Below are 16,321 nucleotides of genomic sequence, written 5' to 3' on the forward strand. Positions count from 1 at the left end.
AAGAACTCCATGTGTGTCATGTAAAACTAGAAGGACTCCCATGCTTTAAGAGGACAAGGAGTGCTCTTTTCTTAAATTATTACATGAGCTGAATTTATTATATAATGTAATAACGTATTATGCACAAAACCATTATTACATTATGAGTTGCTATAAAGTTTGTTGCTGCAAACACAGTTAAAGTGACAGTTTGACATCAGTCACTGGGGGATAAAACTGGACGCTAACTCAGCTGAAGTTGGCTGATTTCTTTCTCTCACACATCTTAAACAAGATTCTGTCTCTCAGTTGCAGGGCAGTACTTCCTTCCTGTGTTTGTTCTGTATAAGTAATCATAATTAAATAATAATAAATTCATTTGGTGACGTTGGCAGAACATTGACATGTCCATGGGGCATGAGTGGCGGGTTTAAAAGTGAGAGCAAGAGCCACCAGACAATCAGACGGAGGAGCAGCAAGAAACCAGAACACATCTGTGGTGGAGCTTCCTTTTCTCTCTCTCTGTGTTTCAGGATATCAGATCGGGGCAACAATCCGATGTCTTTTGGGGTAGATAAGTGAATTACAGAAGGACGCTGGAGCTGATGTAGAAATCTGTCCTGTATTTTCACCTCATTTCACAGGTGGTTCACATGTTAATTAACTTGTAGGCAGAACTTTCTTCACCTTTAAACGGAGCCAGACCAGCTGTTAACCAGCTGCTGGCCGTAGCTTCATGTTCCCAGTACCGTATGATGGAGTGATTATGTTATCTTGACCACCTTCATACATGCATCCTCAACTGTCACCTGTCCAGGTCTTATTCTATCTGTGTAGCAGTACGAGTTATTGAGGCCTGAGCCATGCGTCTAACTGTGGTAACCGCTGTCCTGCTGTTGGTGGGCGCCCTGAACACCGTGACTGCCGACATTGACTGTAAGTACCAAAACCATCATCAGCAACACATTATTGAACTAAAACCCGAGAAACTTTGTTTTTTAAAGCACTTGTGTTCCCACAGGTCCTTCCATTTGGGACGTGTGTCAAGAAGTTCCACACATGCCATGTGGTGACGGATGGACCCGCTTTGATGAGAATCGCTGTGTCAAATACGTCAAGACTGCAAAAACTTTCCAGGATGCACAGGTGAAAAAAAAACATTAAATCCATCCTCATTTATTATATGTTATGATAAAGTGCTGCTAACACTTTTCTGTTGATTTCAGGACGAGTGCCGCAGCTCCGACGGTGATCTGATATCCATACACAGCCTTCAACAGGTGGTGCACCTGCTTTGTTTGACAAGTTATAACACCGCTCGTTCTGAACCCCAAGCTGCTTGGATTGGAGCCAAAAGATCAGGGGTTAGCCGTGAATGTCTCAGAGACCCTGAGTCCCGCCTCTTCTGGTGGACCGCCACAGGGCCTTATTTCTGAAAAAAATATGAACGGTAGTCAAAGGAGAGAGATAAATATTATGAATCACACATGTGATGTTTGTCAATTTAAAAAATGATTTTGCAAGTCCAGAAATTCTCAGTTTGTCGTGGTATTATTTAGTTTTGTGTGAAATCGCTCAGTGAACTACATCTCTCGTCTCGCACAACATACGTCACCAACACTAGCTAGCTAGCTAATTTATACGTTCCACGCACAGATGAAAAGTTATCTGACCAGATGTGTTTTATCCAGCGACTCCTGGTCTTTTTATCAGCCGGGAAAAGAAAGAAGGATCAGACCGGTTGCTGGTGGGAGTTCATCCCAGTGGGAAACACACAGGAATCATAGTTTCAGAGAGAGAGATAGATGTTACTTATGCCACTTGTGGGTGTGTCGTATTCCTAATAACGAATTTTCAGTCTGATAGTTTTACAACAAACCTTCTTGACTTGCAAAATTATCTTTTAAATTGACAAACATCATATGTGTGATTCATGGCGCAATCCAAACAGGATCAAAAAAATATTTATCTCTCTCCGTTGACTGCTGTACATATTTTTTTCTGAAATAAGGTCCCATGGTGGTCCACCTGAAGGGGCGGGATTTAGGCTCTCTTATTGTGATCAGAGAGCAGACTGATTGGCTGGTTATTAAACTCATAAAGACCCTGATGGAGGAGTATGTGTGTCACATGTCATCAACTTTGTGTTTTTCAGGAAAACTTTGCATTCACTGATGGATCTGAATTCAACTACAAAGGATTGCATTTTGGTGAGCCGGACAACGTTGGTGGAGAAGATAATTAAAAAAGGTAATTAAAAAAATAAGAGTAGAAAGAAAGGTTAAAGTTTTAAGAACGGGTGGAAGCGAACAATTAGCTTTTGAATAATTCAAAAGTGCACATGAAGAACACGAGGCTTCATGAACCAGTCACACAAACAGATTCTTTCTTAAATAGCACGTACGATAGATCCAGGAGAACTTGTCATATTGATTCACAGAAGTAAAAACACATTATGACTTAATGGGCATTGATTACACTAATGATCAAGAACGTGCACCCGCTCCTGAACAGGTGACCATCATCTGTACGTAGTGTAGACAAAAATCCATGCAAAAATGTTCCTGCATGATTCCTCCATTATCCGGCTGCTCAAAGCAGGAAATGTGACCACCTCTGTGAAGTAACGAGATTATTCCGTTTGAACGCTGATGTTGTGTTTTATGAACCAGTGAAAGGATGTTTTCCTCTGTAACTCCTGACGCCACTGAATGGTATGTTTTCTGTTGTGTGTTTTCCAGTGATGGGAAGGTGGAATGATGTACCCTGCTCCAAGAAGAACTACTTTGTGTGCTCAAAGAAAAGCAAAGGAGCATTTTCTGACATGGAAACACAAACTACACAAACCAAAGCTTTCTTCCACACTATGATGCAATTTCACCATCATGAAGCTCAACATTAAGTTGCTCAAAAAGTTGCTAAAGTTCAATAACTTCAACAACTACTCTTCTAAGATCATCACCAGCTGATGTTTGCTTTCACAATTTCAATCAGTGTCAACGTCGACGGCTGATCAGCTGTGCTGCAGGTGGACCAGTCTGTTTCATGATAACCACTGTAAACACAAGCTTTTAAATTTACTGCAATAAACGCTTCAGCATTCACGTTCCAGCGTCTTGTTTCATTTCTGTTCAGCAATATGACTGTAGAAATCTTGTTCAAGTTCTTCCAGATGCATTTCTTTTAAACAGAACTGTGGAAAAACAACTGTTCTGCACCAGATTGCATGAGGACAGCATTATGTATGCACTAACCTCTTTAAAGGATGAGTCTAATCATATTATGAAAACTCTAATCTATAAGAATGGGGGAGGAGTTCTTTCTCAGAGCTTGTTCATATACATTTGGGTATCTTGAGTGTCTACCAACCCAGTCAATTTTATGTGGGCTGTCTACATCAGAAAACATGGGATTCAACAAGCCATTCAGATTTGGCTCATTAGAATATATACCAGCCACAGCTTGAGAACTACCTTTGCAAACGTGCACCATTTTCAAGAATTGTTGAAAGAGGCTCGGAGCTATGGGGTATGACACATGCACAGTGGAACTGGAGCTGCGGTTGGCGTTGCTATTTGCTAAATTTTGGCAAGAGCAGACCAGATTTTACTGCGCATGTGTTGCACCCCAAAGATATGACGCGATGATGACGCTTCTCTTTTCATCCTTCTTGCCATATTTTTCTAAAAGGTATATTCAGAAGGACAGTATATAAGAAAAATAATGTGTTTTTTGAACATTAAAGGGGCTCTTTGTAAGAATCAGAAATTGCTTTTCAACAGTGACACCAGTTGCCGTTAAGTCAAAGACTGTCAGTGTCCTGTTGCTCGAGCTAGAGCTCGCACCACCGACACACACGAGACTGACAGGCATCATGTTGATTAACGTTAGCGACTTTAGCCAGCTAAAAGTACACTGTCACTATATATTTCACCTGCTTGGCAGTAAAGTTAGCTTACCAAACGAAGATCCCTCCATGAATCAATGTTGATCCTATTGTTAACTTTTCCTGCTTCAGCCTCCGTGGTCAGAAGGAACAGTGGAGACGCTGTAGTTTTGGTCTCCTGGGACGGAGTCGATAAGTTAACGGAGTCCAGACTCCTATCCGACCGGGACTGAAATTCAGCCTGGGACTTTGAGATGGAGAGGCTCTTTATGCGAGCACCCGGATGGTACGAGCAGAATTTGCTTCGGTAGTTTTAACACTAATACAGCCACCCCAGCTGCCACCGCTTTCTACCGGCCTCAGGAGCTTTCTGTGCAGCCTGTCCTCCTCATTACTTTTTTTCCTACTAAATGTGTGTGTAGGGTTGCCAACTTATACTAGTAGAAATGTCGAACGGCTGCAGATGGATAGTGGCGGGTTATTTTGTTTCCTAATAGTTAGTAAGGCTGTAATTTAAAATGCATTCTGCTACTGATGTTTGGGTGTGCCAGCTGCCTCTTTGGGTGGCACAGCTCATCCTGGAGAGCAACGACAAGCAACATATTTAGTTGAGATGCCATTGTTTATGAATGTAAGAATTCAGATTTTTGTCTTTTTAAATATGTTTTGAAGCAGGAAGGTTGACGTCCCCGGTGTTCACAGGATAATTAGTAATTAAGATGGAGGATGATGATGGATTTAACCTCACAAACTTTTTCCAACTCCCTGCAGAGTTTATAGGTCTTGTTGCCAAATTCTCTCCATTCACCGTTCCACCTTAATTAAACTTTTTTTTGCCTTTTTTTGTGCAGCAAAAAATGAACAATGGTTGTTTACTGTTGGAAGTCCATTTCTGTTTGGGTACAGGCAGAAGAGACTTTGTGTTCTCACAGGGTCTGAACTCAGTACTGGCAGGACGCCGGCCATTGTTGTACCTTGACTATAAAGGATTTAATTAGCACCAACTTGTTTTAACACAGCATGCGGCGGTGGGACTGGATGCAGTAGCAGTAGGCCAAGATGGGACTCATCTGGGAGATTTACATTGAGAGAGATCACATTTGCACATTTGACAGGAGCACAAATTACAATGATTACAACAGACACAGGTTAAGCACACTTCAGGGCACAGACAATCCCTTAACACCCATATCTGACCGGGGCAGGATCTGTCTGTTGTCAGACTAAACACAAACACTGGAGCAAAGCCACATAAACTACACATACCAAACATGTCGCGTTAAAACCAAAACAGAGTGGGAGAGAATGAGAAATGGGCTTATGAAAAATGTCAGGATGAGTTTAAAGCCACCGCCTCTGGTTTCTGCAAGACCTGAATACACATGAAAACAACGTGTTTTTTATTTATGACAAGTTTTTGTTAAGTTTGACTGCATTAGAGGTTTTTCTTTTGGTTGCTCCACATCAGTAGTAAAACATTGTCCGATAAACCATGAATAAATAATAACTTAAGTTACTTTGAAGATGCAGATTATGAATATAAAATATAATAAACTAATAAATAATGATGTATTATTATAGATTAAACTACCCAGCAGTATATAAAGTAATTCAAATGAGCTCCACCTTTACCAGCTGCAACATTAAAGTGATGAACTATGGGGGACGAAACCTAAAGCCAAAATAAAGGGACAGGTGTTGCAAATTAGCATTCGCTATAAGTACTATGATACTTGCATCAGATAGCTGTTTTTGAGTTGTCTATGTACATTGTATTGGTCCCTATTAAATAAACCATGAAAAAAAAAATAAAAAAAAAAATAAATGCATAAATACATCAATAAAAACATACATTTAAAAATAAATATAAAATACATACAAATGCAAAAAGAAATGAATACATACAATTAAATAAACAGAAGAGTAAATACATAAAGGAATAAATAAAGACACAAATTAAAGTGGAAATATCAATTTATGTCACATTTATCAATTATTTAATGGCTACATTTATTTTTGCTATATTTAATTACATATTTATGTATTTATTTATTTATTTATCAAGACATTTATTCATTTATTTTTAATTTTGACAGGTTCCGTCCTCCATAATGAACACATTAATGCATCAATAACACTGTTCACCTCCCACCAAGAGGTTTGTAAAACAAAAAAAAAGTATTTTAGAGTATTGATCGGATCAGCGCATCACTAGTTTGTAAACTGCTGGAGCAACTGCAGTCCATAAAGTTGTAGATCAAACTGTGTTTTATCGAACATTTTACTGTCATTAACCTCTGTCACCATCCTTTATCTCACTGCAGCCAAACTTCATCCTTCCCTGCGGCTTGTATTAATCCACTGAGCAGGTACAAAACAAGAATATTGGATTGGAGTCTCGCAATTTTGCGTGTCAACGTTCAGATTGAAGTCTTCGTGAAGCGAAGGACGCGGGTCGAGTCGCAACTGGAAGTGAATGTGTCTCGCTCCAAGACATGGATGGGAAGCAAAGTCAGGTCTGACCAGGTGTAGGAAATATTAAAAGATATAAAGAGATAAAGCATTCAACATGTGTGCACAGTGGACCCTGGGAAAAACTCAAATCAGCTTTTTAACCGGCTCATAACAGCATCTATAGAACCTAATTAAGTGGGTAGTTTTAAAGTATTATAATTCCTCTATTATTAATAAGAAACTGTGTTCAACGGTAATAATTGGGCAGCCTACTTCTCTCCCTGACGTAAGACTTCCTGGATTTGTTCGCATAGTGGAGTGTTAAAGTCACGTAGAGGCTCAGCGGGAGTTGCAGGTAGCAGATTACCCGTTGAGTCATCCCTCAGATGCACCGCCAACGGAGACACAGAAACTCTCTGAACGTTGTCTTATTTCGGAGTCAAATATGCAGAGCAGGGCCAGATATGGATATGAGAAGCATTTTGCACGTCAGTCAAAAAATGATCAGATGATCATAGGTGTCAGACAGATGGATAAAAGGTGCAATTTAGATGTTTTTAGTAAAGATATAAATCTTATGGTTGCACTCTGATGGATTCCTGTGATGCCCGTTTGGCTAGTTCACACAACAGGGACAAAAGTTTCACAATTTCACCAGAAAGATATGTAAATAATGTCTTAATACATAATTTTTCCCTAGATTTGAACTGAAAACGCAAGGGGCTTCGATGGAGCGGGTATGTTGCTGCATGAGTTTGAAGGTTTAGTAAACACCTAAACATTACACCACGTTTAAAATACTTTGAGACAAGATTGTAAATGATCACGAGGGCAATCCTTTTATCTTTCCTTGCAATGATTGCGAGGTCAACAGTGCAGATATGACATTCATGTTACAGATTAATCTAATAATAGGGATGTCTTTATTATTGAGACTGGTTCAATATTTTTGCTGGACAACCCTGCAACTTTTTCTGCCGGAGCCCTAAAACAGGGCTGAAGTCCATCTGAATATGGACTTATACATGATGGGATAAATTGTTAAACCTTTATCACAGCAGACATTTTGACTTGAAACCACAGCTGTAATGATTCATTCATTTAGGTGTTTTCCTTCCATGGCTCTGGTGTCCCTTTGTCATGGTTTACTGTGACACACTATTACACTACTGTGCTTTGCCTGTGATGTCAAAGTCAAATTTTGCTCTGAAAAATGTCTGTTGTTAATGGTCCTATACTTGGAAGTGTTGATGACAAAGTATCACCTGCTCTGAAACACCCTTCATTTGGGTATAGTGTTGAGAGTGGCGGATGCCGAAATGTGTCAACTAATTATTAATGAAATTAAATTATTTTGTCTCGGTTTTCTCAAGTGTACTTATTTCACCAATTCATTTTTTGCATTATGAGTTTCCTATCAAAATGCATTTATCTAATGCAAAATACTAGGGCTGTCAATGGATTACAATATTGAATCGCAATTAATCGCATGATTGTCCATGACTGATATTTTTAATGCCTCCTCACACATTTTTTATCTGTTCAAAATGTACCTTAAAAGGGAGATTTGTCAAGTATTTAATACTCTTATCAATATGGGAGTGGGCAAATATGCTTGCTTCATGCAAATGTATGTATATATTTATCATTCTAAATCAATTTACTTCACAAAACAATGACACATATTGTCCAGAAACCCTCACAAGTACTGCATTTAAAACAAATTTGCGTTAACGCGTTTACGTCATGTTAACTTTGACAGCCCTACAAAATGTTAAATGTAATTCTAGGAAAAAGTGCTGGCTGAATTATATATAGGCTAAATAAGTAAATGCTTATATAGAAGGCAATAGAAAACAGACCAATGATTAGCCAAACAATTAAAAACATACTGTGTGGTCCTTTGTTGTAATAGCAGATGAAGATATGAAGCCACCACTGTAACAGTATGAGCCCCTTACAGAGAAACACAGTAATAAGTCCTATTAAGATTCCTGCAGCCTCTTTTCCTCCAATCGATTCACAGTCATTATGCAGAGTAATGGCGTTTAGGGGAGCATGTGCGTATGCAGAGCCACATTTAAAAAATGTGTTTGTGCATGTGCAAGTGCCCCCATGTGCACATTTTATATTGCTTGTAATGGTAGAGATATTTTTAATGCCTCCTCTCCGCGGGGCCGGCTGGATGTTTCAGAGTCAGCGGGATTGGAGGAGGCGGAAATATTAGCATGTGCGGAGGGAGGACTGAGCAGACCTTTGCTGAGCGCCGTCTGTACAATCCTTATCTTCTCGTTGCAGGGTCTGCTCCGTGGAACCGAGCCCTCCCAACTATGCTAATGCTAATGCCACCGAGCCGGGTGGGGACGCTAATGATCTCATCCCAGACAGGCCGAGCTTAATGTATATTATTACCGCCTGTGTGTTCTGGGACTCAGCACAGACTTAATTGATGATAAGTCAGTTCAACTGTTGGTAGGTCTCTGTGTAAATGAGGCCACTATGCTGTACAGTACAGAAAACACATCTTTATCTCTCTCCATCCCTCACTCAAATTCAAAACTGCTTCATTAGCAAGAGTGTAACATGCTGAAGCAGGTTGTGCAAAGTTTACAAAGTATAATAATACAGCATGTTTGGAAAAAAAAATCTTTTTAAAAAATAGAAAAAACATCTCTTTCTCTAGTCCCATAGTATGACTGTCACCGGATTTGTGTCAGCAGGTCTGTACATATATATCATCTTTGAGGTGAGATGGGTTCGTCCGACAAACACTCGGCTTTCATCCCAGCCCGTTCGCACAGAAAGGCCCATAAATGCCACAATAATGTGCAAGGAGTTTAGCGTGCAATAAGAACGCCATTCATGATTTCCGCGTCTTTTGTACGCCATGTATCCTGTACTGACTGCAATGTTAACGCATCTGCGTATAAATACTACGGTAAGAGTTAGTGACGTAGTATAAAAAGTGAGAAAGACCCCTCATGGTGGGAAGGTGGACCGCCAGACTTTTAATCAGGAGACCCGTGTTCCAGACTGTTGTTGACCTGTGTTTTGTTTTGTAAGTTACGTTAGTGACGATTGTCAGGTGTTTTTTATTGACGTTTGTGACATATTGTCTGTAGTTGGGTTACTTTGTTTCTGTACGTATTTTACCGACCATCCCTTACACTAACTAAGTGGTTTTCAAGCGAGCACAAGTGCGAGCGCCAGCAACAGGACGCTGACTTTCGTTGACTTCAACGGCCACAGGTGTCGCTGTTAACAAGCAATTTCTGATTCTTACATAGAGTCCCTTTAATTAAAATTTGGGTAAGAAGCACAATAGCAAAGGCTACCGAGGCAATCGCTGACCTTTCAACCATCACACTTGTCAAATGTTTGGAAAAAGTTGGATGGTTTGAGAGACTTGACGTCACTCTGAACAGAGAGAAGTTGTATTGCTGCAAATCTACCTAGCCAAAGGCAGCTTCGCAAAGTCTTTTGAAGGTGTATACCACATAATGAATAATTAGGAAATCAACGGTTGCACCTGCAACATCCAACATCACACTGCTTCCATCACACCTGTCGGCCCCACCTGTGCCGTGTCCTCTGCCATCCATTAATGGCGTTACATACTGTTCGGGGTCACGTCTAATCCCATTATATCCTGTGTATCGTGCCGTCAGAGAGGGGTGGTGGTACATGGGATCTGGCAAACTCACTTAAACATGGGACATGTGCAAAGGCAGATTACGGCACTGACTCAAACGTTCCCGCTGATCAAGTGGCAATTAGTGATTCACAAGCTGTTTCTCTGATTTGTCATGAAGCACTTTGTTGTGGGAGAGCATAGCTCGGAGATAGCCTCGTGTAGCTGCTGTGTTTCAACAAACCAAAGCACTCTCTAGATAGTGTGACTTGCTTTTTGCATTTTTTATGTGTGTTTATACAAGTTAATATGTGGTTTTGAATCAGAATCACCTTTGTTGGCCAAGTACGTGTGCACATACAAGGATTTTGCATTTCTCTATGTACTTAAGCAGAAATAGAAAGAACTGCTAGGAACAAGGAGAACAAAGCTGGACAAATAAAGATAAAGATTAGACAGGACTGTACAGCAAGTAGTGAAAAGTAGAAAAGACACACGAAAATCCTACAATGCGTCCTCATGACACACAGTATATATGTGTAATGTCGTGGTATTTATACGCCTCCCCGTGAGACTGGGTTGGGAAAAAACACTAGTCCGATTTTCATTTTTTGGTCGGCGGTTGTAGCAACCCATTACATTTTGGAGTGTATCTGAATCACGGGACAAATTATGTTCCACTTTCATTAACACTGTGAGAGAGGGCATGGCCTTCCCCTTCTCGTTTTCTGTAGGACTTTGAAGCAGTGCTGCACAATATGAGACAGACATGGATGTGTGAAGTGATTCGGGCAGTGATGACAGCAGGTGAGAAGAGTAAAGAGAGACTCTTCACCCTGCAGGATAGATGCTTTCTTTGTCTTTGGCTAATGACAACAGGGACTGGGAGCTGCCGGGGGAGTTTAGGCTGTCTATAGTGTATATAATGCAGGTGAACAGCATCTATGAAGACTTTCAGAAAGTAAGCATGTTACATCCATAGAAGCTGCCAAATACATTTCTCTCATTTTGATTTGCACATCTGCTGGTTTTTGTTAAATTGATTTGTGTTTCACCCAACACTAGCTTGCTGCTGATTTAAACTCGTCCTGACATTTAGAACCAGAGTTTGAATGTTTTGCAGCACTGAGAGAGAGAGCCCTTCTCCTCCAAGCTAATCATGTAAACTGCTGTAATGGAGCAGATTTGACAGTGGCCATGAGGGGGAGAAAGCTATAGGACCCACATAGAATCAACTCTGATATGTTAAACATGAGATGGTTATGAGATGAAGGCAGTTACAATGACTTTCACCCAGGAGACGTCGTCGAGTCCCGTGTCAACCGTTGACTTATTTATGTTGACTACTTAACTTATAAGAAAAATCCTTATTTTCACCCAATCATAATCTTTTCCTAAACCTAAACATAACCAAGTAATTTTGTTTGAATTCACAACATTAACCACATATTCAACTGCGACAGTGTATCCCGGCAAGGGGGTCAAATACCAACGCTTTGACACGGCCGTTGGCCTTAGATACCAATGCTTAATGCACCTTTTAGGGTCGGTAAGAGATGCACCGAGCTTTCCATTAACTACAATGTAAACTCATCTGCGTCAATAAAAATGCTCAGGGAAAGTGCCCCGTAACTATCGTGGTTTTGTTGCCTGAACTTAAGCAACTATTTTTGTTTACTTCACAACACTAAGCATGTGTTTACTGCGACTGAAAAAAGGGAGCCGAAGTCCAGACTCTTCCGTGGGATCTTATTTCGGAAAAACGGACACGGGAAAAGCTTAAAATGTGTGACATGACACGCAACGTGTCCTTCAAAGTGGCGTGCTGCATGTTGAGCACCTCAACACATCATGCACCGATATCACTCGAAGACTTGAAAAGTGATGAAAGTGTGAAACCAGTGGAAACATTGTGGAGAACAATGTTGAACTAAATGACACCAGTAACAATGCAGGAACACACATACAATGAGATTAGGAATTAATCTATTGCCCTAGTGGATGCTTGGATGGATCTCAACACCTCACGCAACCACAATCACATGATCAGCATTCTGCTCATGGTTCAAACTCTCCACTAATTTTGCCTTTATTTCAAAAAAAGAGTGCACTTCTGCCCAAGATAACTTCATCCAAGATCTACAAATCAATCCTCAAACTGTTTTCAGAACCTAAGAACCAAACTAGCTGGATGAGGATGAATGAAGCTACATTTGAAGAACAGGGAGCAGGAATTGGGCTGGTTTATTAAACACTGAGGCTTGATGTGGAACAGGTGTGGCTAGTTGAGGGGATCAGTAACAGGTGTGCATGTAGGAAGGGCCAGGTGAGGCAAGGTGGGAAACTGGCTGAGGACAACTGGTGGAAAGGTGGAGAATGACAGTGCTCTTCTACAAAGATTACATGTCTGTTGGAGGAGGAACATCTGAGGCTGAAGAGACAGGGCAGTGACACAAAACATCCATATGAGTCATTTTTTTGGAACATTTTTGTTGTTAATGTTCTTGTTGGCAGCTGCAATAACTCCTTCCAAAAACAATACAAATGCTTAAATTATACCGCCATTTAAAAAACACTGCAACACGTCCAGATTAATGTGTAAATAATTAAAGTAACACGGATAGCAGGCATGAAAGTGAAAGAGTGTACACATATACTAATAAGGCAGGAAAATATGAAAGTGAAATGAGTAAACTCATATTTTCAAAGTCTCGCTGTGAAAATGTGCTTTAAGAAGTGATTTAAAAGATTAAAGTGATTTTACTGTCCTATGCTCTTCAGGCAGGGGATTGCAAAAAACTCTGGGCTAAGGCTGCAAATGAGAAAATTGGATTTTCAAAATACACTTCAAGAGCAATGTGGAGATTTAAAAAATAAAAAGCCTTGTTGCATCAGCCAGACTGTCCCCAATAAAGGACAGAAACATTAAAAAAATAATAACCAAACTATGAGGCATTGTGTCATCACCCATATGAGTAAGAGTATATTCAAATACTGTATTTCAATAAGTATATACAGAAAGAAATGTGTCTGCAGACAGAAATAGAGAAAGGGAGTGAGATAAAGAGCAAACAGACAAAAGATGTGCCAAAAAGAATTTGAGAGTATTAATCTTCTCCTGCTCCGGAGCTCTATTTCACATAAGCTCCTGTTTTATTCCACTACACAAACATAATGAAGTACACAAGTCACTGGTGACAGAGTACTGACAAAATGTATCCAAGCACAAAGTACAAATGTTCCAGAAACATAAAGCACCCTCGTGCACACATGCCACTGCACAATGATGAAGCTCTTCTTTCCAACCTATGAAGTGTGAACTGCTTTAAAATGCAGCAGCTCGTTTCCACGGTAGCACCGGTAGCACGGCACTGCATTGTCTGAACACCTGAATAACCAGACTGCATAACGAGTTCATGCATTATGGATACTTCATGGACAATAAGTAAGCCGGCTCAATAGGTTGAGTACATCTGTAAGTGAGTGGTAGAAAATGTGTTTTTTTCTTAAGTATCCTTCTAGAACTACTGTATGTCATGTCAATGAAACTGTGGCGATGTGTCTGTGTCAACCATAAATTAACATTTATAGTTATAAAGGTTGATTAATGGTTGTGTGAAGGGGTAGGTATGTGCGTCGGCTCTCTAGCTTTACACCATAACTGATGTGCCCCTCCTCAAAAATTTAACTACACGTTGGGACAATGGAGACACCCAACACGCTCTCATCCCAACTCATCACATACCGACGCTTTGTCACGCATCACTTTATTTTTTGTGTCAAAAAACTAACGTTAGGTCTAGGAAATAACTAAATGGTCGGGGTTAAAACTACTACATTTGTACAGTGAAGATGAAACTAAACGTTGTGATCTAGGGACACGAACAGCGGTCTCCTAAATGAAAGCCTGGTGTGTCTCTTTTCGCTCTTTAAACTAAGTCACGACAGTCACTCATGGGACAACGAGCTTTGATTGATCAGCGCTGTGTTTTCTCCTACAAGTTTCTGGTGGAGTTTGATGAAAGTGAAGATAAAGACATACTTGGTAGTCTTCTCCTTTTCAGTAGCATCGACTAACAAAGACATCTCCATTGCAAACTTAATGCTTGCTGCGATCACCACAAATTAAATTGTCAATTGTTGTGGCTCCTATTCAGTAAGATAGGTGGACGACGATAGCTCACTGTCGCTCTGTATCACAAAGTGGAAGACAGAATTAATGTGGGAAATAAAGCCTATAAGCAAAGCACCATAAAGCCAACATCAGCCTATAACGCTGCAGTGGTGTTTTTAACAGGTGAAATCTGGCACTGAACTATAAATCAAAATATGCCAAAGTTATCTGTGGCTGGATCGCTGTTATCCCCTCGCATCAAATATAATTCAAGCTCAAGTCTTGTTAATGATACTATGTGAAGCAATTTCCATATAGTAATCACTTTGTCCTTCCCCGACTTTCTTGGTTGCCTATAACAGGCTGTGGACGGATTTATGTAAAGTACTCGGGATGGTTTTGCCAAGAAAATCCAAAGGAAGGGATGTTTGTGCGCGCTCCCGAGTGCCTTGCACAGTGTTTCCGTGGGTTGAATTGTGTGTCCGCTGGTTGGGTAGACCTATTTACATGCAAATGACATGAATAATACCCCCCCCCCAAAAAAAAACAAAAAACAAAAAACAAATCCTACCAAACTGACTCCAGATCAGCACATAGCCTATATGGACATATATGGGAAGAAATATACAAAAAAGACAGGAAAAGCGAAAATGGAATTAAAGACTACAGTAAATCCATATGAAGTAAAAGCAGGAAGGAGGAAGAGGGAAAAGAGAAGAGGAAGAGAAAGCACCAGGTTAGTTTGTGTGTCAGAGAATTGGTCTACTCGTTCACAGAGCTATGTGTTATTTATGATGATATACTGCATCTAATTACACAAGGCCATTTTAGGAGCTTGGTTAAAGAGCTGTTTAGGGAAAACTGTGTTTAATACTGGCAGAGTTAACATTTATGGTGTTACTTTAAAGATATAACAATACATTTGGCAATGATAGCAATGATGTTGGACTTTATGCTTCGTTACAGTCAACTCAGAAGTAACTTGAATGGTAAATCATCAACTAAAAAGAATAGTAGATTTGTATATTTGCCTTTCTTAATTAAAATAATACAGAAAACCTGTTCTGCAAACAATCTCTGAAAGATATCTATCTTATCCAACAAACACAAGGCTTTCATCAAGGATACCGCTGTTTGTGTCCTATGTGTTAAGTTTCATTTCCATGTCACAATCAGCTGTTTGTTCGTGTCCCGCGTTCACAACGTCCAGTGTCATTTTCACTTTACAAACGTAGTAGTTTTGTTTCATTAACAACGTTGCCTCTTGACCTTGCCTCTCTTCAGCTCCCCTACACTGCCAACAGTGTGTGGAAGTGCAAGATTACACCGTGTACGGATGCCGTGTCTCAAGCTCCTCCTCACTTACTTTTGTTCATATTTATTTTAACTGCACTATTTTATGCCTCAGATTATCATTTTACTTTTACTTGTGTGATTTCACCTTTGATATATTTTATGAGCATAGTTGAAGGAACCTGACACCAAAGACTTTCATTGCCAAAGACTGCTATGCTGACAAATAGAGCACCTTGAATCTTGTAGCTAACAAAGCAAAATGCCAAGCATACAGATATTACTCAGAAAGATTTAAAAACAAGCATTTCATTTCAAGCAAGAATCAAAATCAAAGAACATGACCGTGACTTTTGCACCATCAGACACAGATGAGTTCTTCCACTTGGAAAAAAAAAAAAATCTTGTTTCCATCTCGCCAACTTTTCCTAGTCGTACCAGAAGTGCACACACCTAGTCATCCTTTCTACATGCATTTCCATTTCAAACGCTTCATAACTTGCTTTTCATTACCATAAAGCAGGATTTGCTCACTCATAATTGCTCAGAGAAAAAGAGAAAAGCACAAAAACAGCAACAAAAAAAGACCAAACTTTCCAAGTTTCCTCCGAGTACAGACGGCTTTTACTTTTTCCTTTTAGTGTTTGACAAGACGATTGAGGTCATCACTGATTCATGGGTTAAGAACAGGTGATATATCCATCTATCTACACAGTGCTGCACTCTGTGGGCGGTCATTTTGGATGCCGCAATAGTAGTGTCAATCTTTTACTGCTGTGTGGCTTAGGTAGAAATGTCTGCTCAAGTGCACTGACACAAGTCGTGTGCGTAGTAAAGCTAGTGCAGCAGAAGCTGCTGGGACGGACCTGTCCTGAAAGGTCCTGAGGGAGGTGTGGGGTTTTTAGTGTGTGTCTTTCTTTTGTGTCTGTCTCTCTTTAATGATGATGGCTGTATGGTTTTTTTT

At 40.1% G+C, this 16,321-nt stretch overlaps 2 protein-coding genes across 2 annotated transcripts in view; one reads left to right on the forward strand and one right to left on the reverse strand.

Moving 5' to 3' along the window:
* Positions 1-16,321, reverse strand: part of cbr1 (carbonyl reductase 1) — a 585,032-nt gene that overhangs the window by 41,158 nt on the left and 527,553 nt on the right. The window lies entirely within an intron of this gene.
* LOC141773600 (C-type isolectin Sp-CL4-like) lies at positions 404-2,224 on the forward strand. The gene is made up of 5 exons (XM_074645443.1): positions 404-478; positions 797-915; positions 1,001-1,125; positions 1,206-1,343; positions 2,135-2,224. The coding sequence occupies exons 2-5, from the start codon at positions 843-845 to the stop codon at positions 2,222-2,224; spliced, it is 426 nt and encodes a 141-aa protein (XP_074501544.1). The 5' UTR covers positions 404-478; positions 797-842.

Source organism: Sebastes fasciatus, chromosome 9 (genome assembly GCF_043250625.1).
Source record: "Sebastes fasciatus isolate fSebFas1 chromosome 9, fSebFas1.pri, whole genome shotgun sequence".
NCBI classification, from domain to species: domain Eukaryota; kingdom Metazoa; phylum Chordata; class Actinopteri; order Perciformes; family Sebastidae; genus Sebastes; species Sebastes fasciatus.